At 42.3% G+C, this 25,457-nt stretch overlaps 1 protein-coding gene across 1 annotated transcript in view; it reads left to right on the top strand.

Annotated features, from left to right (window-relative positions):
• The window catches only part of PCDH9 (protocadherin 9), a 904,321-nt gene that overhangs the window by 578,177 nt on the left and 300,687 nt on the right, over window positions 1–25,457 (top strand). The window contains exon 3 of the mRNA XM_039482820.1: window positions 2,536–2,737. Coding sequence (XP_039338754.1) covers window positions 2,536–2,737 — 202 coding nt within the window. The remainder of the gene's footprint in view (window positions 1–2,535; window positions 2,738–25,457) is intronic.

Raw genomic sequence — 25,457 nt, 5'->3', positions numbered from 1 at the left:
TAAATGCCCCCCTCAAGGATTGAACTCACAACCCTGGATTTAGCAGGCCAATGCTCAAACCACTGAGCTATCCCTCCCTACCTTAATGCCTGAGCATTACTTTGTAACCTTTGATGCAAAGGGATTTAGATGTCTCTCCCTGCCTTTTCATTGCTTTTTGTAAGTCTTTCTTCTGATCAGCTTTGGTTCAAGCGGAGGCTTGTGGGGCTGGGGAGGGGTCGGAAGTCTTTCGTGAGTCAGACAGGCTGGTACTGTGCCCTGGTTCCCCAAGAACACAGAGCTGATAGGTAACAAGGAAAAGATACTAAGCTATATTTGTTTAGAATTGAAATGTATTCTGTTCATATCTAATGGAAAAAGAATCTGCTAGCAATACTGATTACACAGTATGTTCAGAGAATCAACTACAGAGTGAAAGAAGTCCATAAAATAAACTAACTGGTATAGTTTGATGTAAAATTTGGCCTAGTCATAAAACACTGAGAGCTAAATCTTCGGCTGGTATAAATTGGCAAAGGTCATTGATTTCAATGGAACTACACCACTTTGCAACAGCTGGGAAACTGGTATTACAGTGTGAGGAATGTCTTAAAAGAAAAAAAAATTAAGCTTATTTGATAAGAACAGATTTAAAAATTTTATTAAAGTAAATGTTTAAAATGAAATATATACAGGTTGAGAGGGAAGGTACTGTACATCTGGGGTTAGACTTGGGTTATGGGGGGTTTCAGATATCGTTTGCAAGGATGAAAAATACATACATATCGCATAACCGGCATAGACCCAGATTGGAGTGCAAGGGTTTTTAAAGTGTCAGTGAATAAGTGGGCTCGAGTTCGCCATCCATGGAATGAATAAGGAGTCCAAGTCAGTATCGGTGGAGCGGATAGGTACATGGGTGGGGTGCGTCCCTTGGTCCCTCAGGGAAGGAAGTGGATTATTTCCCTGGTCGGCTGTCTCAATTACTCAGTGTGGTATTGGCTAAATTAAGCAGTAATCCAACAAAATGGGTTCAATCAAGCATCTAGGTTTGACCAAGTACGATGAATAAAAAGGGAGCCCGGAGGAGGATATTGATTGTCTTGCACAACTGTTTTCAAATGGCTGAAATGAGTAAACACACCATTAATAGTGTTATCTCTAGATTTTCTCCACATCATAATGAATATGGGCCCAATGCTGCTCCTATTGACTTCAGTCAGACAACAAGCCGGGGGGGTGACATTAGAATCTAAAGGCTTCCAAAGCTCAGCACTAAGATTGTGAATCTATCCTGGATCCCATACCATCTCACCTAACCAGATCACTCAAACTGTCCACTACTACAATTCAGATTGTGAGGGAAGATGTGCTAAACTTAAGGTATCTCCTCTCTTGGGATGCTCTAGTTGCGTCCAGTGTCTGAGAATGTAACGATCTCATGATACACTTAATATTATGATCATACTGCTTTTATGAAAAACCTCATTCTGTTCCATAGCCACTAGCTGCTAAAAGGGGGAGTTTGCATCTTGCAGTACTGTGTGACTCTTGAGGAATTACTAGATCATTTTGTGGTCCCAATTCACAAAGTCAGCTTACTTCCTTAGTCGAGAGTTGTTTAAAAATCAAGATTGTTTGTTAACCATTTCAGGTGTATCCTGTGCAATTATTTTGGTCAGATTCCCTTAGTTCTGTCCTGTAATTTGAGATAACTTTTAATCCTGGCTCTGACTCACTCTGTTCCATTGAGCAAAGCATCTAACCTTAGTCTTCCCCTCTGTAAAATTGTTGTAGTAATCAGCTATTCCATGGATGTGTTCTGTGAATCCTAGTTAATCATTGTAATTTCAAAGCAATGTTATAAATGCTAAGTGTTAGTATAATTAAATAGAGAGACAAGGTGGGTGAGGTTTTATCTTTTATTGGACCAACTTCTTTTGGTGAAAGAGACAAGCTTGTGAGCCACACAGAGCTCTTCCTGAGATATGTGTAGCTAGAAAGCTTTCCTCTCTCACCAGCAGAAGTTGGTTCAGTAAATATTACCTCATCCACCTTGTCTCTCTAGTATCCTCAGGCCAGCATGTCTACAACAACACTGCACACAACAATGGATAGTATAATTAAATAGACTTTTATCATTCTGGTCCTGGAAAGAGTGGGGAAAAGTTTTAAGATACACACACTGATTGTGTAGGTGATATGTTCACACTGTTTGCTGACTTCAATGGATGATTAAATCATCAGTGTTACGTTGCCTACTTTTCTTAGCATAGTTCCCAAAGATTTCTGTTCTTCAAGACAAGATTTGTATGTCGTCCCTTTAACATGGCAAGAAACACATAAAAGCGCTTTCTGTTGAGACGCCTGCTTCAGAGATGAGCTCATGGAAACCTCTGAACCTCCACTCTCCTGCATGCCTTCTTCCCTGGGTTGCTGTACAGGGTTAAAAAAAAAAAAAAGTGCCACAGGAGTCTTTTTTTTTTTTTTTTTTTTGTTAAGAGAGAGAACAGAAAAAAGAGCACTAATCAGCATGTCCTGTGCTCTTCTTTGTAGTCCCAGCGCCGTGTTACGTTTCACCTCCCTGATGGCTCCCAGGAAAGCTGCAGTGACAGTGGTCTAGGAGACCATGAGCCTGTGGGTAGTGGAACCCTGATCTCACACCCTCTCCCTCTGGTTCAGCCACAGGACGAATTCTACGACCAGGCCTCACCGGACAAGAGGACTGAAGCTGATGGCAACTCTGACCCCAACTCTGGTGAGTTGACTTTCAAGGCTTTGGTAGTCTTTTGTAGAGGTTGTTTGTTTTGTTTTCCCTTTTTACTTTTAAAAAAATGTTTAAGCTGAGGGATGTGGAGCATGTGCATGGATATTTAGTCACAGCAGTTCAGTAGAATTTACAGCATGTTAAATTAGTTGCCTGAAATATCATGTTGCAAGGTTGATTGTAAAAAAGAAACACAAGTTAAAAAAAATTGTGCTTATTTGGGAAACATGTATAGACAGACTACATGATGAGTGGAAAAAACAAAAAAGAAGGAAGTTCTACAAGGTAGCTTGCTTGTCTTTGTTATCATTTGCTGTGTTGTTTAGTATTTACCTATGCACTTTCTTCTTACAATGATGCTTCTGTCTTCACTGTGAGATGGGATTTGAAATCATCCTAAATACCTGTTGGAGATCAAAGGAACAATGAGTTGTAGGTGATATTTTTCATTGAACTAAGTTAAAAAATGGAGCAAAATAGGGTACATATAGTTTTCTGGCTAGTTTGCATATAGGTACCACCTCTTTCTATAGCAGTCGCATTGAAAGCCCTTCTGCTTGCAAAAGTAAATAGAGATTCTCCATTAGCTTGAGAGGCTGGGGGAGCTTATGTTTGGCTCTAATGGATATGAGTTTCATCTATGATGTTCCACATGGGCAGTTTGGCTGGTACCCCATGTCTATATATATGGTAAACTATTTTTTCCTTTTAATTTTAATTAATTTTTACAGTATATTGGAAATATAATGCTTGCATCCTGCACTATAGATGCAGCTCAGCAAGTGATAATGGGAGAATCATACATCTGAACTGAGGAGTTTACAGGTAATGTGAGTAGGGCTCCTTGGGAATTTTTTGACTGTGTCTTGTCATTGGAAAATGCTGATTCATCAAGACCTAAACTTCACAGAAACACATTGGTTTTGACAAAACGTTTGCTGGGAACATTTCTCAATGGGGAGAGAGACAGAAAGACAGACACTCCCTATAATAACCAATAGTTTCATTTAAAGCTGAGATTTGAAGCTGGGCCTACCATATCATAGGTAAGCATGCTAACCACTGGGCTATTGGCTAATATGGGGTTTATGTAGTCTCTGTCTCTCTGTCACATACATATTTTTGTTATTGTTTTTTCATTAAAACTGTTGAAAGCTCTTGGTCTTGTTCCGCAAAAACAAATTCCCAAAGCTTGAAATTTTTCACAAAATGGAAATGTTGTTTTCTGGCCAGCCCAAACTGTGACTTTAAGTCCATAAAAACACAAGGACCAGTAAGAACGAAAAATGTGTATAGTATATGTAATTGATTAGTTTAAGTGGAATTATCCTGTTAATTCCCTGTCCATGCAAGAGAAGAGTGACATATTTAACTAGAGTACAGGGCTGTATTAAGGCTTCATTCATTACCTGTATGCACTGTAGCATGGGCTTTGCTGATACTGAGTTGTATATCTCTATATAGCACATAGCATACAAGTCTGTCAAACAAAGCTGAACAAAGAGCAGGATCAGTAAACTTTGTACAAAGGTCTTACATGGGAGTGTTTCTCCATTAGTGAATAGGTGTCAACTGCACCGTGCAATCATGCAATATTAATTACAAATTATCTAACTCACCGAAGTCGGCAGATGTGTTTAGAGCTCATATGAATATATCTGTTTTAGTGATGTCTGTAACTGATGTGATTATACACAATTTAGCCTTTGGGGACACTAAATTCATGGCAAATCTATGAGAAACTAATGGTCAAGCTGTATTGAAGGTTAGTGAGGCATGGGAATATAGTTTCCTATACTAATTATTTTATCAGACTGAATTAAAACATGCATTTAAATAATGTGTTATATATCTCATCAGATCTTACAAGCTAAGCAGACCGTAATAATTTATTTCACAGACGTCACCCCAGGATGTCTGTGAAATAAATTATTATTTATTTATTTATAAGGTCATGAGGCACTGGTGATTATGTAGATTCCATTCTTAACTCTTGAGTCCTTACTTAGTTATTGCCCAAGCAACAATGAAGTGGTCACTGTGTGGCTGAAGATGCCTAATTTTTTATAATGAGATGTGAAATAGTTTGCAACAGTTTATGGGCCTGAAAGATTCTATGGCATCTTTACAGGAGTAGAAGTTCTACCCAGCGTTAGGGCAAAATTAGAATGTGAGTAATTACATTCTGCCTACCTAAATTACTGATGTTGTGTCAATTGGATATGGTAATCTTTGACACTTCCTGTCTTAATCTGTAGTGTATTATTGCTGTGCAATGTTAAAGAGTTGTTGCATTCAACCCTAGAGGTAGTTTGATTTCAGTGGTTGTTGAAGTGATTCCTACTGTAGTGTGCATGGTTTAAAAGCATTGTGAATACTTTGGGATGACAAGTGCAATTATGCGGGGGGGAGGGTCAGAGGGAGAGGATCTTAGTGAGAACCCATATTGTTACATTAATGAAACATATGCATTAGATTAAATCTTTAAAAATACAGAGAAACAGTTAGACAAGCTTTGTGATTTCTTTGTAATCCTAATATTTAACCATATCTGTGTTCACAAGAAAAAAATGGACCCATTAAGACTTTTGAGGGGCTTTATGTTCCTCTCTCATTCACCACACCTATGATTTACACTGGAACAAAATGCTCAAAAAGAGGGTGTAAAATGTTTCCAAATCAGAATGGTCACATTTATATCCATTTTACAGAAAATATAAGGAGGTGATAAATGAGGGATTTTTAAAAGAAATCTGTAACTTTGATGTTAATCTGGAGGTGTTATATATGTAATAGTCTCTCAGAAAACAAAAAAACTGTGTAATAATAGTTACATGTTAGACACACACACACATCAAAAATAGCATCAAAATTCAATATTTCTTTAATAAAAAGCCTCATTCTCCATTGCCCTTTCTCTTGTGTAATCATAACAGTAAATGACACTATCATGTGTAATCAGAATTGTATTACGTAGGTTGTAGTACAATTGCCTGAATATTCTATTTTTTCCCAAAGTTCCTTATTTGTGTTACAACAAATAACACATTCATAGAATCATCGGGCTCAACGGGTAGTGATCAATGGCTCCATTTTGAAATTTTGAAACTCCAATTAACTTTTCTCTATTTACACTGTGTGTGTGTTTGTTTATTTATTTATCCATTTATTATTTCTCTTCAGGTGGCAATGAGAACAGACTAGGCAATTTCATGATTTTTTTTTAGTCAGCATCTAGTATCTAATTTCATGTTAGTGTTCCCATGCACAAGTACTGCTGCAAATGTAGTGTGGTAAATATTACAGAGCAAGGTTTTGTAGTGTTCTTTAACAGTTTCAACAAAAATGAAAAGAAGCATAGTCATGGGACTATTTGTAATGATTGTCTAATAATGTATCTGTACCAAAAATTACATGTGGGGCCAAACTTGTCCTTCACTATCCCTTTCAAAGCGAGTTCTAATGCAAGGTGTGTTCAGTTTGTTGAAGCAGGATGCTATTTCTGCCTGGAAAGACCTGTTAAATGGTGACAACCATTTTGGTGAATGTCTTTAATGTTTTTGTGAATGGTGTGTTTTTATTGTTGCATACCATACATTTATGTAAATAAAGATGTAGCCATTGTTTCCTGGTAGTGGTATGTTGCTGCTTTAATTAAGTTTGGACAGGGGGCAAGAGCCAGTTTTGGACAGCCTGCAATGTTGAAGAATGATTAAATATTCTCATAGCCAAATGATCTACTGCATGAGAAACTCACTGTTATGTTTTGTAAGTGTTGCCAGCCTATGAAGAGACAAGGGAGTTACAATTACACTAGTCTAATGAAAAGGGCATACACAGCCAGAGAAAATTTCCCCAGCTAATATTAAAGACACCAATATTTTATGAAAGTAAGAGAGATTACAAACACTAGTTTTGTTAGCTAAATATTGTCACCACTACTGGAAGGCAGACAGGAGAGGCAGGACAAATAGAAAAATAAATAAATAAGCACTTTAACCAGGATCTGCATACTCCAAGATTGGTTTAGGACACTTAACCTGTCAACTTTGTGTAGGCTCACATTGTCCAGCCATGCCAGAATTAAAACAGAAGGCAATGGATTTAGTTTAATTAGTCTGCAATTTTATTCACTTAAAATATCTGGGAGTAACCAACCACAAATTGTACAGTGCAGATCATCATACTTTCTTTAATCATTTACCCTGCCACCCTCTCCTTGTAAGAGGGTTAAGGGGGCTAAAAAGGAGGGGGCTTGCTTTGCTTTACATCCTTTTTGGATCCATTTTCTCTGATAACAGTAACCCTTCCATACTGATACCCACACTGGACATCCACCATAAATTTTATGTACTAATTTGTGACATTATAATCTAACTTCCCTGCCCCACCCACTGGATCCCAGACCCTCTATGGGGAAGGAAAAAAAAATATTCCACTTCACCTTGGCCGGTCTGGGAGTGAGGGAAAAATTACATACTCCCCAGCTCCCAAGGAAGAAAGGACAACTAGCATGATGCCTGCAGCAGATCATAAAGGGACCTGATTCTTTTTTAGATTCTATGAGTCGGAGGATGGGTACTGCCAGCCCAATCTAGGCAAAAGCAAGCTTTTCTGGGACTGCACATAGTATAAATACCTCCACTCTTCCAGTCAGCAGGAAGGGCAGTGTCCCTCCCCGCCCCCCAACCTGATTAAGCTATTTTCTTATCCTCCCTACTCTGTATAGGTCAACTTTCTTCCTTCCTCTACCTCTGCTACCAGTAGTAGAGGGAGCCTTTAAAGAGGTAACAACCCCCTTTTTTCCAGCCACCTCACAAAGCTGTGGTGAATGAATATCTTATTCTTAAAACTTTCATCTAATCCAGATATAGGTGTTTGCCATCTCAGACTTGTATGATCAATGATAATTGCCAATTAAACAACTATGAAGTTCACCTTTCACTTGATGCACCAGTATATCCCAAGGTTATCCTATTTTCATCAGAACTCGTCTGTTAGTGAGCAATTTATTGTTGGCCGAAAAATTGCATCCTTCCATACATTTTCATGAGCTCCGTGGCATTATTATAGGTTAGTAACAACAACTAATTCAAATTCAAGAGTCATGACTGAGATGACTTAATTTCACACACAACATTAATTCGTAAAATGTTGCCATTCTTAAACACAGTTATGAACAGCCATGTAAAATGACACCATGTTGACCATGACTTTGTGGTCAGTGTAGATCAGGACAAATTGAAATCAGCATGTAATAAGTCAATTGTTTGCAACCATCTTGAAACACAATAAAATGAAGTATTATGTGTAAGCCCAAAGAGGAAGTAGAACAGGGATTTGTGATTGCTGCATTGAGAATATATAATTAAAAAGAGAAAAATAATGAAAAAACAAATGTAATTTGCCATAAAAGAAGCAGAGCTTTGAAAGGAATTTGCAAAAGTCGAGGTTTAAAAATTAGTCGGCCACATTTTGATTTCTGGTGTATGTATTTTTGACCCAACCTGTTTCTAAATGAAGAATATTTTTTAATTTAAAAGACTATTAATTTCATTTCTCACTCTTCCTAAGAAAGCTATTAAAAGGGAAAATAGTTCCAAAGGTTTCAATTGTTGCCAGATTTTATCTCTCAGTATGTCAGATACGCACCTGCAAAACCACCAAATTGCCCTAAAGTCTAGTAGAAATTGCATATTACCAACATGACTTTATTGCATCTCTTCTGCTTGCTTTGTGGCTTTTTAATGTGTTTATTACAAAGTGTAATGTTAACAGAAACATCCTGTTTTATGACCTGTTGACATTAAGAATAGAATTGGATGTATTTTAATCTGGAATGTTTCTTTTGTAGTTCGGCAGGCAGGTGCTCAGTGTTGTTTTCTTGCTAGTACGGTTTTGATTTTCATCAGCATTAAACGAGCCCTTATTAGTTAAGGATCCTGCTTTCACTGCTCTTTTAGCAGCCTTTACTAAGTACTATCATTTAAACTGGAAATGTTAGCTATATTGAATGTAACCATTAGATGGGTTAACAGAATGATAGAATTGTACGTAGGAAAAATGTGCCTCCTAGTGTAAAGAAGGTGAAATGTGTACTTTCATGAACTTGCTTGATGAAATTACATTTTGATAGCTGCAAGCTGTGGATGTGATTCATTCTCCCTCAAAGAGATAAAGAGAAATAGCATATATTTATCGAGTGTGGGAACTGCTCTGTGGAGAAAGCCTATTATACATTTCAGATGTGCGTCTGTGGAAATAAGTAAGAAGCAGAGAGAAAAAATATTTGTCCTTCATATGTTTATATTAATAAGCAATATAAATAAATGTTACATAACCCAAAATTATGCCTTCATGTAAGGAAAACAGGGCTTGGGTGAAAAACTGTAACAAAACCTTGGCATTTTAAAGGTTTCACTTCTAAATATAAAAAGAAGAAATTTTTTTATAATGCCTGAGGATATTCAAAAATAAAAATAAACATTTGGAAGTAATTCCATGTTCTTGGAAGCAATGTCTAAAATAACCCAAGTCTGCCATTAATGCTATACTTACAATGCTTTTTATTTCCAGTATATTAAAAAAATATTTGTTTCAGTGTGGCTTATAAAACACGAGACCCCACATTTGAATAAACCTAATGATACAGTTGTTTAGTGAAATGATTTCAGGGGAACTAAATCATAATATAATTCCAGTAATAAGCAGGAATATTTCTGTGGCGTGGTTTAATTAATATTACAGTTCAGAGTTATGGCAAGAGTGTCTTGTATTAAACTTGCAACAAAGAGTCCTGTGGCACCTTATAGACTAACAGATGTATTGGAGCATAAGCTTTCGTGGGTGAATACCCACTTCGTCAGACACATGTATTAAGCTTTGTCATATGACAGAGTCCCATGTGCAGAAGCTAATCCTTTCATGCAAACAACTCTGGTTTACAGTGTTACTATCACAGGGGCCAGTGGGTGATGGTGTTTTAACCTTACAGTCTGTTTTCACTGTATAATCCTTGCTTTTCTTTACTGCTCCAAAGTTGCTTGTTCCACTTGGCTAGACTGAAGTTCATAGTGGAGAATTTACAGTTTAACATGTAACCAGGGAGGCCTCTATGTTAACTTTTTCTCTCTAGATAAATCACTGTCCATAGCTATTTTTGTGTTTCATATTCTGAGAACTGAAAGAAGAACATTTGCCTTTGAGACATTTCCTCCATTTCATTAAACACAAGTTCATACCTCACACAGAATCTTACACTGTCGCATTTTGCTACAGGCAAATAGCAAGAGGAACTGGAGACAAGTTGGCTGAATTAGCCTACTGAACAGCTATAAAATAGACTGAAGACTGGATTCAATCTTAGCACCATGTATTTGTTTCTTAAAAAAAAAACCCTGAGAGGCATGATATGTATCAACATTTTATTAAGATTTCTACAGCATTCTTGGTTTAGAAAGAAGACACAGAACCAAATTTTATCCTGTTTTCCTTTCCCTTCTCCCCATGCACCAATTCAGGATGTGTGGAATGTAAGTCAGGTTTAAATCTGATCTGTGAAACTCATGTCATAAGTGTGGGGTGGATATTTAGTGCAGGTACTCCATAGGGAAGGGATACAGAGACTTGATAAATGGCTTGGTAAAGGACTTAAAGGAGGTGTTTATTAAAGGAGAAGAATGAGGAAGGTAGCCTAGGGGCTTCTGTAACTTGCATGGCAGGGAGCCAAGACCTGTTTCCTTGAAAGCCCACCTTAACCCTCATTTGAGAGTGGGGATGGTAAGGTCCCAGCAATGGGTTGACTGGGGGCCAGGATGGAAAAAGAGGGAGGCTGGCAGAAGCCACCAGGTAGATACTGAACGAAATGGGGTTATCCGCACTGTACACTTTTATCTGCTGTGTTGTCCCAGAAATCCAATAATAAAGTTGCGGCCTGATTAACACACATGCAATGTCTCCTGTCCTCCTGTCAGGATAGCCGGACAATGTCTGCTATACTAAAAAGCCATCTACGCTCAGAAATCTTTTCATTATACAGATTCATAGATTCTTAAGGCCAAAAGTGACCATTTTAATGTCTGTTATAACTACAGCAGGGGTGAACAAACTACGGCTTGCGGGCTGGATCTGGCCCTCAGGGCTTTGGATCCGGCCCGCAGGATCACCACCACCGTGGTGCTGCAGGCCCGGCGCTGCTCTCACAAGCAGCTGGCACCACATCTCTGTGGCCCCTAGTGGGGGTGGGGCAGAGGGCTCCGTGTGCTGCCCTTGCCTCCAGGCACCGCCCCCCGCAGCTCCCATTGGCCGGGAATGGGGAACCATGGCCAATGGGAGCTTCGGGAGAGGTATCTGGAGGCACGGCAAGGGCAGCGGATGGAGCTCTCTGCCCCCCCTCCCCAGGAGCCGCAGGGACATGGTGCCAGCTGCTTCCTGGAGTGGCACAGCGTGCGGAGAGGCAGGGAGCCTTCCCTGGCCCTGGTGTGCGCTGCTGCCACTCTAGAGCCACTCCAGGTAAGTGGTGCTGACCCGGAACCCGAACCCCTCGTACAGCCCAACTCCCTGCCCCGAACCCCCTGCCGCACCCCACCCCCCTGCCCTGAGCCCCCTCCCGCACTCCGCACTCCTCCCTGCACGCCTGCCCTGAGCTGCCCTTGCACTTCACACCCCTCCTGCACCCAAATCCCCTTCCCTGTGTCCCCTCATACAGCCTGCACCCCTCCTCTTCCCCAGGCCTGAGCCCCTTCCTGCACACCGCACTCCCTCCCACACCTTGCACTCCCTCCCACAACACAACGCACTGCCCTGGCCCTGCATGCAATTTCCCCACCCAGATGTGGCCCTCAAGCCAAAAAGTTTGCCCACCCCTGAACTACAGCATATTTTCAAAAGATATCCAGACTTAAAGACTTCATTTAAAGACTTCAAGTGATGAAGAATCTATCCAACACTCAGTTACTTATAGACAGCAATCAAGTTACTTCTTTACCTTCACTTTGATAAACTACGCAGACTGTGCTTCTTAACCTGACTGTAAGTCAAGTTTTCTAAATGTTGACTCATATTGGTAGCTCTTTTCTGAACATTTTTCAGTTTTTCAACATCCTTTTTAAGTGTGGACTCCAAATCTGGACACTATATAAGAGGGAAGTGACAAATGCTGCATGCTTAACCACTTAATCATCCAGACCTTTTATAACAGTCTCAAGGTTAAAATGACATAACCACAATTTCAACTTAAATGCCCACAATAGGGAAAAAACCCCTTCTCATAAAACCCCTAAAACACAGGCAGTGCTTTTATTGATTTCCTTCTGTACAGATTCTTATGTTTTGATGTCAGCGGGTATTTCTTCATGCCTTAGCAGCTAAACAAAAAGTCTCTTTACATTAGGATTAAAACAGAGAAACTCAAACCAATTTTATAGCCATCCAAGTAACTGATAAAAATTAGAGCAACAAAAGAAAATTGCAGTTTCAGTGTCAGTTAAGTTTCTTATGCTACACTCCATGCTGGAAATCATTTGTAAATAAGGCTAAGATTTTGTCATGGATATTTTTAATAAAAGTCAGGACAGGTCACAGGCAATAAAGAAAAAAATCATGGAAACCATGACCTGTCTGGGACTTTTATTAAAAATATATGTGCCAAAATGGCGATCTTTGGGTCCCCACACCGCCTGAAGCAGGGAAGCTGTGCAGCAGCTAGGAGCTCCAAGGCCCCCACTGTGGGTTGGGTGTCAGAGCTCCAAGGACCCCTTGCCACCCATGGCTGGGAGCTGTGCAGCCTTCCGCCACTTGCAGCAGCTGCGGCCTGTGGGGTACCCCTGCCACCTGCAGCTACGGGGACCCTCCCACCACCTGTGGTGTCTGGGAGCTGTGGGGTGCCCCCACGGTATCCAGGAGCGGTAGGGTACTCCCACTGCCCACATCCCCAGGGGCCCATGGTGGATGGGAGCTGGAGCTGCAGGGTTCCCCTGCTGCCTGTAGTTCCAGGATCCCCCACTGCCCACAGCAGCTGGGAGCTGTGGGATACCCCCCCTGACCATGATGGCCAGGAGCTCAGGGGTTCCCCTGCCACCCACACGGGCCAGAAGCTGCAGGGATTCCCCTGCTGCCTGAGGGCTGGGAGCTGTGGGGATGTCAGAGGCGGCGGGGGTACCCCGCAGCTCCTGGCCCCCATGGGCGGCGGGGGATTCTGCAGCTCCCAGCCACCACAGGCTGAAGTCATGGAGGTAACTGGAAGTCACAGATTTTGTGATTCCACAACCTCCATGACTAAATTGTAGCTTTATTTATAAATAATCATGCAGATTTTATAAAATGTGTAACAGTAGCAAGTTGCAATCCTGAAAACCCTTACTCAAGTAAATAGTTTCTCTGACTTTGCATCACATGTTTACAGGTTCTCCCTGTGGAGCTTCATGCAGGCAACTAGTAGAAAAATGTAAGATGAGTGGAATAAAGGCAAAGGTAGAGGGCCGGTTGCTGCACAGATCCTCTGTAATTGGCCAGTGATTTAGAATAAATACTTTTCTCTATTTACAGCAGGCTATTAAACTAAAATTAATTTCTATAAAGTTTATTGGCATCACGTAAAACTAAAATTAGTGAATTATGATACAGAAGCTCAACTTTCCATCATACTCTAACCCAGGGGTTGGCAACCTCTGGCACGCGGCTCACCAGGGTAAGCACCCTGGCGGGCCAGGCCAGTTTATCTGCTGCGTCGGCAGGTTCAGCGGACCGCAGCTCCCACTGGCCGCGGTTCACCGTCCCAGGCCAGTGCGGGAGGCGGTGGCCAGCACATCCCTCGGCCCGCACCAGTGGGAGCCGTGATCCGCCGAACCTTCCGACGCAGTAGGTAAACAAACTGGTCCGGCCCGCCATTGTGCTTACCCTGGCGAACCACGTGCCAGAGGTTGCCGACCCCTGCTCTAACCTGTTCTGAAACTGGAGTTCTAGATTTTTATGGAAGGGTGTCAAAATAGGGGAAAAACTGATTACTGACTATGTCAAGACTTGCTGTGTGCTTTAATTTCAATACATATTTGTGAAAGTGTAGGGAAATATCTGATATTACTTATTTCATAGCTCATATTTCAACTTAATTAAAATGTAAAACTTGTCCTGACATGGGTCTCATTTAAATTACATTCATACATACCATTATCCTTCCCCCTAGAAGCTGGTGCTCATCTCTGGAAAATTGCCAAGTATTGGTCCAGTATCATTTTTAACTTGGAGTCTATAAACAGAAGGAATTAAGATCTCCATAAACAAGATTATATGTATTATCCATTCAAACAAACTAGAGGATATCTTGAAAAACGTATTTGCAAAAGTCAAACGCTAGGGGACAAATCCAGTGACGAGACTGAGGGAATTTAGCATTATAAGTAACATGCATCTTCAAATGATCTCTCCGACATGGAAGTTACACTAACATATAAATTTAGACTCACAATCACATACAAACATATTATTTACTACCCTTACACATTACCTCTGAATGTGGTCCACTGAATGTGAATTTTAAAAGTCTACATTGGGTGTATCTTACACACCCAGAGATAGACTCTGCTCTAAATTACACTGCCATAAATCCAGAGTAGCTCTACTGACTTCAGTGATGGAAGAATCTGACTCGGAGAAGAGAGAACAACTACTAACATTGTGGTGTTTATTAAAGCTATCTTCTGACATCTTTCTCAGGCTCCTCAGCATGTAAATTACATCAGCTTAGATTTCCTTTCACTTAGCCACAGTCAATGACTGAATGGAGAACAAATTTAAGGAAATCTAAGAGAATGTAAGGGATAAGACTTATACCATCTTGCACATCACTAGGGTTATTTGAAATATCTATATAAGCATTTTTTTAAATTAAAAATGGAGGAAATTTTGCCAGCCGGGTTTCTCATTTATTGACCACCTATTACACATTATACATTTATCCCCAGGGTTAAATCCAGGCCTGGCGTAAGCAGTTGAAAACTCTTTTGAAGTCATTGGAGTTTGCATCTGCTTCAGTGGGCTGAATTTAATCTTAGAGCTGTGTGAAAGTCAGTGGTTTCAGTTCACTGGAAGTCAGGTGATCTTTTTTCTCTTCTCTCTCCTTCTGTACATATATATGTAGTTCTTGGCATCCTTTTTGTTTCTTGCTGATTTTTCAAGATTGAATGAAACCAAAATATAAGGTGAAAGAAGCAAAGAAGCAAGCTCAGCTTGAAATGGTTATAGTTTTCCTGAATTCATGTCAAAACTACTGAATTTTGTAAGATTTTCATTTGAAACCACTGAATTTCAAACTGATTTTTTACTAACCACTCTAGCTTGAAACTTGCTTCAGTTTCATTGCAAGTGCTATGAATCTCTGAGAAATGTCTGGTCCAAATGTCAGTTCTGAAACAAAAAAACCCCCAAATATTTGGCTTCATTGTAGAAATTTTAAATTGCATGATTGTTGTTTAAAATAGGAAGCCACTGTATTTTCAGTGGGATGCTCTGCCAGTTAGCATGATTTCTCCAGTTGGCAGGATTTGTCTTCTTTTCCCATTTATCATTCTGTAAAAAATAGAAATAAGATGAACAATTGATTAAAATCCAATTTTTCAGGCATAATTGAATGGATCTGGAGAACTGTGTGTGAATTTTGGGGTATTCCAGAAGGCAAACTAGTTCTAATCGTGTGACACAAGATCAATTAATGATAGTGGTGATTTTTACAAAATCCTAGGGCAGTGAAGCATATAATATGTCACATACAGTTTGTTATTTGTTTATGTTTGTTTTTGAGACTCTTTCAGGAAACTCTGGGGAAATGTAGTATTCTAGGGTTTTTGATGAATATCTTGGTTTGTTACATTAGTACTGAAATTGATTATCTGATTAGTCAAATTCAGTTTCTAATGGTGGACTTGACTGTGCAATCTCTGTTTTCTTTGGTAAGCATTTGCTCATTCAGTAGGACTACTCTGATGAAAAAGGATCACACTGCTGAGTCCTTGGAAATCTCACTTGCAACACTTGAATGGGTACAGATGACCAACGGAGTGGTAGAATTTTTGAGCACCAATTAATGCTGTTTTGACGCTCCTGTTAGCTTTCCTTACTCTTTAGCATACCTTAGACAGACTGGACATTATGCATATTTAATTCTTATTTCTGCTGCTGTAATTTTTCTTACATTAAATATTCTGATGGAGAAAACTAATTTGTGATCCTTATTATATTCATGCCCAGCTTTGTCTGTTAGAGGCTGATCACAAGATATGCCAACTCTTGAACTAAGAGAGGCAATGCTTTTTTTTAGGTCTTTCACGTACTCTTTTACAAGATATGGAGTTGACAGCTAATATTGTTCTGTAGATGTATATTTCCACAAAATCATTCCTGCTTCTGGTTTTGAGAAATAATGAGAATGTGACTCCAATTCCATCCGCTCAGAAAGTAATCTTGTTCCTTTAGAGAATAAACAATATTTGTTACTTTTAAATGGCATTTTTTGAATGAACAAGGTTGTTTTCTAATTCCCAGTCTTTTGTTCTATTACCATGCTAATCAGATACACTAATTAGGCCTGGTCTACACTAGGACTTTAATTCGAATTTAGCAGCGTTAATTCGAATTAACCGTGCACCCGTCCACACCAGGAAGTCATTTAATTCGACCTAGAGGGCTCTTTAGTTCGAATTCGGTACTCCACCCCGACGAGTGGAGTAGCGCTAAATTCGACATGGCTATGTCGAATTAGGCTAGGTCTGGATGCAAATCGAACTTACTAGCTCCGGGAGCTATCCCACACTGCACCACTCTGTTGACGCTCTGGACAGCAGTCCAAGCTTGGATTCTCTGACCAGCCACACAGGAAACGACCCGGGAAAATTTGAATTCCTTTTCCTGTCTGGCCAGTTTGAATCTCAATTCCTGGTTGGACATCGGGGCGAGCTCAGCAGCACCTGCAACGATGCAGAGCTCTCCATCAGAGGAGTCCATGCAATCCCAGAATAGAAAGAGGTCCCCAGCATGGACAGACCGGGAAGTCCTGGATCTGATCGCTGTGTGGGGCGATGAGTCTGTGCTTTTGGAGCTGCGCTCCAACAAACGGAATGCAAAGACCTACGAGAAGGTCTCCAAAGCCATGGCACTCAGAGGATACAGCCGGGATACAACGCAGTGCCGCGTGAAAATCAAGGACCTGAGACAAGGCTACCAAAAAGTCAGAGCGGCAAACGGACGCTCCGGAGCCCAGCCCCAGACATGCCGCTTCTATGAGGCACTGCATGCTATTCTAGGTGGGTCTGCCACCACTGCCCCACCAGTGACCGTGGACTCTGAGGATGGGATAGTGTCGAGGGGCAGTTCCTCGGCGATGTTCGCCGATGGGGAAGATGAGGAAGGGTTTGTGGAGGACGACGCAGGCGACAGCGCTTACAATACCGCTTTCCCCGACAGCCAGGATCTCTTCATCACCCTCACAGAGATCCCCTACCAACCCTCCCCGGCCGTTAACACGGACTCAGAATCAGGGGAAGGATCAGTCGGTAAGTGTTATAAACATGGAAACATTTATTTCTTAAAAAACAGGAATATATACTATATAAAAACTAGCTAAAAAGTTGTCCATATAAAACTATATAAAAAGAAGGTCCACACATATAGGGATTGAATAGAAATCCTCTTCGGTCACTTCCACGAAGGTCTCGTAGAGGTGCTCGAAAAGCCTCCGCAGGAGGTTCCTGGGGAGAGGTGCCTTATTTGGTGCCCCGTGGAAGCACACTCTTCCGCGCCAGGCCATCCTCACATAAAGCGGAACCATTGCCTCCACCAGCATGGCTGCATACGGTCCTGGTCTGTGCAGGGATTCCCGCAGCATCCTCTCTCTCTCTCTCCGAGTGACCCGCCTCAGGGTAATGTCGTTCGGCGACTGCTGCATCTAAGTAGGGCAATTAGTGTACTGTTACTATTGTGAATGCTTGACTTTTACTTTGCATAGCAAAGACCTTCGTTCAACAGGCACGTGTTGGAGGCCGCAGAGGAAAAGCATACAGTGATTTTTCCCGGGCCCAGCCGCGAGGGGCTGGAACAGGGTCGGACTTTATGCTTTCCAGATTGCCTTCTGCGGGAGGGCACAGCTACCCATTAACTGTTAAGCAGCCTATAGTGTAGGGCTTACCAGGCCTGGCTGATAAACGGATTCAGCTGTACCGCCCCGCTTGTCCGATCTCCGGTGCAAGACCGCAGCCACTGAAAGCGTCTTCCGAAATCTCGAACTTGTCCTGAGAGCTCGTGAGACTAGGTTCCCTGTATGGTCTTGTTCACAGAAACTGAGTAGACTGTGTTCACTGTTCGCAAACATGTATCTTTTCAAGGAAATCACTTCCTTTTTCCCATCACACAGCTGCGGCTCTTTCCCGAACTGCCCCGGCATCCCCCTCACAGAGGCTGGCGCAGATTAGGCAGCGAAAGAAAAAGACTAGGGACGACATGTTCTCGGAACTGATGGCCTGCTCCAGAGCCGAGGCGGCCGAGCAGAGACAGTGGAGGGAGACCCTATGTCAGCACCAGCGCTCACACATCGAACGGGAGGACAGGTGGCGGCAGGAAGACCAGCAGGCGACTCAAACGCTGCTTGGGCTAATGAGGGAGCAAACGGACACGCTCCGGCGCCTTGTAGATGTTCTGCAGGACCGCAGGCAGGAGCAGAGAGCCCCCCTGAACTGTATCTGCAACCGCCTTCCCCTGCCACAAAGTCCTGTCCCCCCTTCACCCAAAATAACAAGAAGGAGGGGCGCTAGGGGCCGTGAAAACTGGCACAGCACCCCAGCAGAGCGCTCATGTACCACACAGCTCTGATTCCATAAACTTTGAGAAGTGCTTCCCTTCCTGCATCACCCAGTCCCAAATCCAAGTTTCATCCCCCCACTGTGTAGTTGAGTATTAAAAGTAGTTTGTTGTTATTCACTGTTTCCGTCCCGTTTTTCTTGTCAGAAGACTTTGTGTGAAGGGGGGGAGGGGTTTTTTAATCGCATAGGACAGCCTCCATTACCAGGGTACAGACTTGGGGGCAGGATCAACAGCAGGACACACACAGACTGCAGTCACTAGGCACCAGGGTCAGTCTGGGAGGTGTATGCTGCCCGGGTCAGTCTGTGAGGTGTATGCTGCCCCAGGGTCCTAGCGCCTGCCATCCACAAATGGCAAGGCAGGCTGCCCTTACCATGCCCTTCCACCCTAGCCACGAGCCTCTCCGATGCCCTGAGCCCCAGCAAGAGCCCTCATCCACGGACACATACTCACCCTTCCCACACACCCCTCACCCCTTACTACGCCCCAACCCCCAGCCCAGAGCCTGCATCCAAACTCCGTCCCAAAGACGGCACCCCTCACCCCTTCCTGCAAACCCACCCCTTCCTGCACACCCACCCGCAACCCTCCTCCCCCCAGAGACCGCTGTAGGAGCAGGAGCCTGTCATTCCTCTAGTGTAGAAGCGGTCTGTACATCAGTGCACACCGTACCCACCACAGTCTGCGTCCATGTTTCAACCCTAGAACAGGAATTCATAATTAAAGAAAACTTTGTTAATAATCAGTGTTCAATTAACTTTATTTTAAAACGTGTGTTAGAAGGGGGGAAACCTGGAGAACGGGGTATGTAACCGCAGATCGAAGTCAACAGTCACTGAAACAGGCTCAGGTTCAGCTTCTCTGTAAGTCAAGTGGACAGTCATAGGTTACCCTGCTCTCCGAGGAACCTAGCTTTCAAAGCCTCCCGGATGCACAGCGCTTCCCGCTGGGATCTTCTAATCGCACGGCTGTCTGGCTGAGTGTAATCAGCAGCCAGGCGATTTGCCTCAACCTCCCATCCCGCCATAAAGGTCTCCCCCTTGCTCTCACAGAGATTGTGGAGCACACAGCAAGCTGCAATAACAACGGGGATATTTTTTTCGCTGAGGTCCGAGCGAGTGAGTAAGCTCCGCCATCTCCCCTTGAGACGTCCGAAAGCACACTCCACCACCATTCTGCACTTGCTCAGCCGGTAGTTGAAGAGTTCCTTCTCACTGTCCAAGGCACCTGTATAGGGCTTCATGAGCCAGGGCATTAGCGGGTAGGCTGGGTCCCCGAGGATCACTGTAGGCATCTGCACATCCCCAACCATTATTTTGTGGTCCGGAAAGAAACTACCTGCCTGGAGGCGTCTAAACAGACCAGAGTTCCTGAACACACGCGCATCATGAACCTTGCCCGGCCACCCGACGTAGATGTTGGTAAAACGTCCCCTATGGTCCACCAGTGCTTGCAGCACCATAGAAAAGTAGCCCTTTTGGTTAATGTAGTGGCTGGCCTGGTGGGCTGGTCCCAGGATAGGGATGTGAGTCCCATCTATAGCCCCACCGCAGTTTGGGAATCCCATCGCGGCGAAGCCATCTCTGACGACCTCGACGTTTCCTAGAGTCACTACCTTTGAGAGCAGTTGCTCAACGATTGCGTGGGCTACTTGAATCACAGCAAGCCCTACGGTAGATTTGCCGACGCCAAAGTGGTTCGCTACTGACCGGTAGCTGTCTGGCATTGCAAGTTTCCAGAGGGCTATGGCCACTCGCTTCTGCACAGTCAGGGCTGCTCGCATCCGGGTGTCCTGGCGCTTCAGGGCAGGGGCCAGGAAGTCACAGAGTTCAAGGAAAGTGCCCTTACGCATCCTGAAGTTTCGCATCCACTGTGATTCATCCCAGACCTGCAGCACTATGTGGTCCCACCAGTCCGTGCTTGTTTCCCGGGCCCAGAATCGCCGTTCCACACCATGAACTTGACCCATTGCCACCATGATCTCCACTGCGCGGCGTACCCTGCTTTGTGAGAGGTCTGTGCCACTCTCCTCACCGCGCTGCCGGAGCCTCCTCGCCCGATTTCTCAGCAGCTGACTGTGGAAGAGGTGGATGATAAGGTGCGAGGAGTTGACAACGGCCATAAGTGCAGCGATGATCGCAGCGGGCTCCATGCTCGCAGTGCTGTGGCGTCTGCGCTGTAACCGACCAGAGAAGGGCGCGAACAGATTTCCCGCCAGTGCTTTCAGGGAGGGAGGGCGTGATTGATGGTTCAATGACGACAGTTACCCAAAACCACCCTCAACACATTTTTTTCCCCAGCAGGCATTGGGGGCTCTACCCAGCATTCCAATGGGCAGCGGGGACTGCGGGAACTGTGGGATAGCTTCCCACAGTGCAACGCTTCCAAAGTCGACGCTGGCCCCGTTAGTGTGGACTCACAAAGTCGAATTAGTGTCCTTAGTGTGGATACACAAATTCGACTTCATAAGGTCGATTCCACAAATTTGACTTAAGTAGATTCGAAATAGTCTTGTAGTGTAGACGTACCCAGACACTGAAAATGAATGTCATTAAGGGTACGTCTACACTACAAGACTATTTCGAATTAACTTAATTCGAATTTGTGGAATTGACCTTATGAAGTCGAATTTGTGTATTGCAAGTTGTAAAGCAGTAAGCTAGTCTCAGCCTTAGCTATAGTGGAGCTCTCCTCTCACTATAATGGGTCCCCTTTGAATTCACATGTATGTGATAGGTATCTGCAACTCTGATCAACCCCTGTCCAGAGAAGAGAAAATCACTGTTTGATTTGTTATTTGTTTTGTTGTTGTTTGTTTCTTTTTTGGGGGGAGAGGTTTTATTTTATTGCACAAGTAGGATACCAATGGGTTGATGTAACCATGCTTCCTCATGGAAGTGCCTTAGAGTAGAGAAATGTGTTATTAATTCATAACATTGACTTGACAACAAGCCTTTATCTAACCCATGAGACTCAATACTTATTTTGTTTCTCTAACATAGGGAAAATAAATATTACATGTATGTAACAAGGTAAGGACACACCCCTGCAGCACCTCCTGTCGGTCGTCCTGTGAATTAGCTCTTTTGACCCAGAGCGCCCTCTGTAGGCCGGTGTCCCGCTTGCCCCCGTGTCCCTCCCGGACCTGGTGCCCCTTGTCCTCAGACGCTTCCCCCTGGCAGTACACCCACTCTCAGGATCTCCCCACCCAGGGGAACCCCCACCCACTAGCCCCACCTTGCCTCAGTCACCATCTAGCCCCCGCTCTCTGGGGCAGACTGCAGTGTAAAAGCCACTCATCATAGGCAAGGGGGGTTTAGACCGGCTGTACCCTTGAACCCTAGTACCTTTCTGGCCTTTGACAAGGCTGCAGCCTGGGGCTTTTCCAGGCGGAATCTCCCCAGCTCTCTTGCCCTATTTCCCAGCCATGCTCCCCTCAGATACTCTGTTCAGCTTCTCAGCAGCCAGGCCCTTCTCCCACTAGAGACACAGAGAGACTAACTCTGTTCTGAGCCCGCTGCCCTCTTATAAAGGCCAGCTGAGCCCTGATTGGGGCATGGCCAAAGCTGTGCCTGCTTCCCCAATCAGCCTGGGAACTACTTGCTCCCAGCCACAGACCACTCTCAGGGCTGTTTTAAACCCTTTAAGGCTGGAGCGGGTGACCACCCCACTACAATGTATTTTTCCTTAAAAATTTGTGTTTTCCACAAACAAAATAGAGTTGTGCCTGTCAATACACAAACTTGGACTGCTCTCCTTACCCAAAAGAGAAAAAAATCTAACCTTTTTTTTTTAATACAAAGGACAACTTATTAACATTTTAAAATATGAATGAATAAATTCTCTAGAAGCAGGGATATTATTTTGTGGCTGTGGCTTTCTCCTCTCATACGGATCCAGAGAAATACAGGGTTAAAAAAAGTAGGTAAGCAGATTGCAAACGTTCTATGATTATTTTCAATGTTCAGACATGTACAGTACATTACACTGTGATTCCACCACCACAACAAAATACTCATTACCTCTGTCAATCATAGTGAGTAGAGATGCCTTGGTACTCAGATGTGATAATATCTTAGTCTATTATAGTTAGCGCTTATTTACCATGTGTGTGGGGAAGAGTGGAGGGGCAGAATACACACATCTTCACATTTACCACAGCCCGAGATGGATATTTTTGTTCTTCTGGAATCATAATAACAAAATCCAGTGTTTTGGCTTGTGCAGTAGGCTTGTGCATTATTCTTAAAAAGTTTTGCAGTTTTAAGAAAGGGTTGTTTCAATGTAAAACACATTCTGAAAAGCATTTCTTGTTTTGCTATGTCTATGCATCTTGCAGACATGCAGGAAATCAGCACCTATAGCCGCAGTCAGTGGCATTCAGATACCATGGTGATAAGTGTGATATAACAACCTAAAATGATATATTCTAGATAGTACTTACTGGAGTCACATACAAAATGGTAGACTCTCCCTGGAGAATGTGCCACAGGCAATTTTACTAGAGTTGGTTCATGCAGTTAGGTTGCTTGTTCTCTTCAAGGCTACCTTATTAATTTTTCTTCTGAGGAAATATCTCCTTCTTTAAAGAAAAATAATCCTCATATAGTATAGAAGTTGCTACTTGTATTAAAATAGGAGAAATGTTCTATCTATCTATCTATCTATCTATCTATCTATCTATCTATCTATCTATCTATCTATCTATCTATCTATCTATCATATAAAATTTAGACTGATGTAATCTCCCAAGTGCACATTTGTTTTTCTCCAAGGGACAGCTTACTATTTAAAAATGATTTTCATTGCTTCTCGTCAAAAATCAAATTGTACTAGTGCCTAAAAATTCATGGTATTAACAGTTGAAAGCATCCCCCAAAATTCCACAACCTGACAAATCAGAAGTTTCATTTTCAAGACATGATTTGAAATGTAATTTCTCTGAGGGTAACCCAATTTCTGCACAGAGAAGACTCTTCTATCATCCTGGTTATATGCCCGATTCCTCTTTGAGAGTAGCTCTCTGGTGACCTATGGATTTGAAGTCAGTGATTAAGCACTAGACAGGAACAAAAAGGGTGAACATTTTTTTTTCCTTTTGGTTTCCCAACTAATCAGGATTAAAAGTGCTGTATAGTACTTAAAGGATCTGGGTGTGCTTATGTAAAAAATGTCACTGGGCATGCTATCAGAGGGGTGGTTTTGTTGGCTGTTAAACATAGCATATTAGTTATAAATGTTCCTTTAATTTAAAATGTTTCATTTTTTAAACAAAATATATAAATAAGAGCATTCTCATATCCATGATTCATTAGCATAGATTGTACATAGATAGTTATTGACAGGCATGACTATCACATTAAATAGGCCTTATTTTTTGTACATGTAAAAATATGCATGGACGGGATTATACCGCTTTGGAATAACTGACTAGTTTTGACATTTAGCTTTCGCTGAGTAATTTTTGTATCAAACAGCAGAGGAAATAGATCCAGTGTAGGTATCCTTTTTATTGAATTGTTTTATCTTAAACAAGTCCTTAGTTAGTTGAGTCACCTAAGTTAACGCACATCATTTTTAAGAGAGCTTTATGTGCACTCATATACTTGAGTAACACCAAATAAATTTACACTGACAAACTAATGGCATAGAATAAAAGCCTCCATGGAGAAGCCAATACAATTCAAGTGTTATTTTAAGCATATTGTTTTTGCAAAAATGCAACAAAAGAGGCTGGTTTGATCGTTACTGTTATTGCAAGGCCCTTGAAACCCAGCCACTTCCCAGTCCTGAGCATGAATGTGATCTGGCAAGTAGAGCTTAGTCATTAACTAATGAATTGTAGCTGCAGTCTTTCAATAAAAATGTGTAGGTGGCTAGTAATGCTTTAGCATTACCAGCAATTTTAATGTCATTTGTAGGTTAGCTTGTGAAATTAAAAGTTGAAACTGATCTTTTATTTCTCTTGCCTTTTGAAAGGAGGCTTAACTGCAGATAATTTGGATCATTCAGGAAAGGAACTAAATGGTGCTACAAAGGTGTTCAAACATAACATGATGGATTAACTCTGGATGATGCAATTCCATTGATCATTTTTTCTCTATGATGTACAAAACAGTCTAAGCTGAGAAATTGTGTGAGCTCAATAATTTTTATAGTATTATGCCAGGAATAATCATGGGACTCTTTTTTTGTTTGTTTCTTTTTCCAAAACTGGTGAAGCATAATTATGCACTTAAACTGTGTTTATGGATCCCTTGATGTGCATGCAGTTAAAAACATAACTATTTGCTATTTGCATGCACAGTTTGCATACACGTTTGTGAAAATTATGTAAGTGTGCATACATTTTTGCACATCTAATACGTAATCTATACATAGATGAAGAAACATCAATGTGCAAGTTGCAAAATGCAAATGTATACACTGACAGCTTCTCTTCAGCAATAATGGAGATTGCATAACTGAGACCATAAACATTTACTCGAGAATATGCCACCTATTTTTTTTCATAGTAGCTTATGTTAGAGGTGGACATGTTTAAAAAATAATAATCTGAAGTCTCAGTTAATGTCATCTGGGTGACACTGTGTGCAGTCCAATCAAACTGTTATGGTTGCATTTTCAAACTGGAGTCTCAGAAGCTGTGCTCACAAATCCTGTTACAGAAAACTTCATGGTCTCCTGATTCTGTTGTGCTTCACTGAAAGGGTTTGCTTGCATATGGGTTGGGTCCATGGTTTCTGTGCAGTTCACCTTGAGAACCATAAAGCAGAGGGTCTCTGCTGGCCTTACTACACATACTTAAGTCCCATAGACATTAACACAAGCTATTCGGTGATCCCTTTAGGACTCAAAAGCTCTA

Source organism: Mauremys reevesii, linkage group 1, assembly GCF_016161935.1.
Source record: "Mauremys reevesii isolate NIE-2019 linkage group 1, ASM1616193v1, whole genome shotgun sequence".
In the NCBI taxonomy this organism is placed as follows: Eukaryota; Metazoa; Chordata; order Testudines; family Geoemydidae; genus Mauremys; species Mauremys reevesii.
The sequence above is the reverse complement of the archived record's forward strand: the minus strand, read 5'-3'. Positions and strand labels throughout refer to the sequence as shown.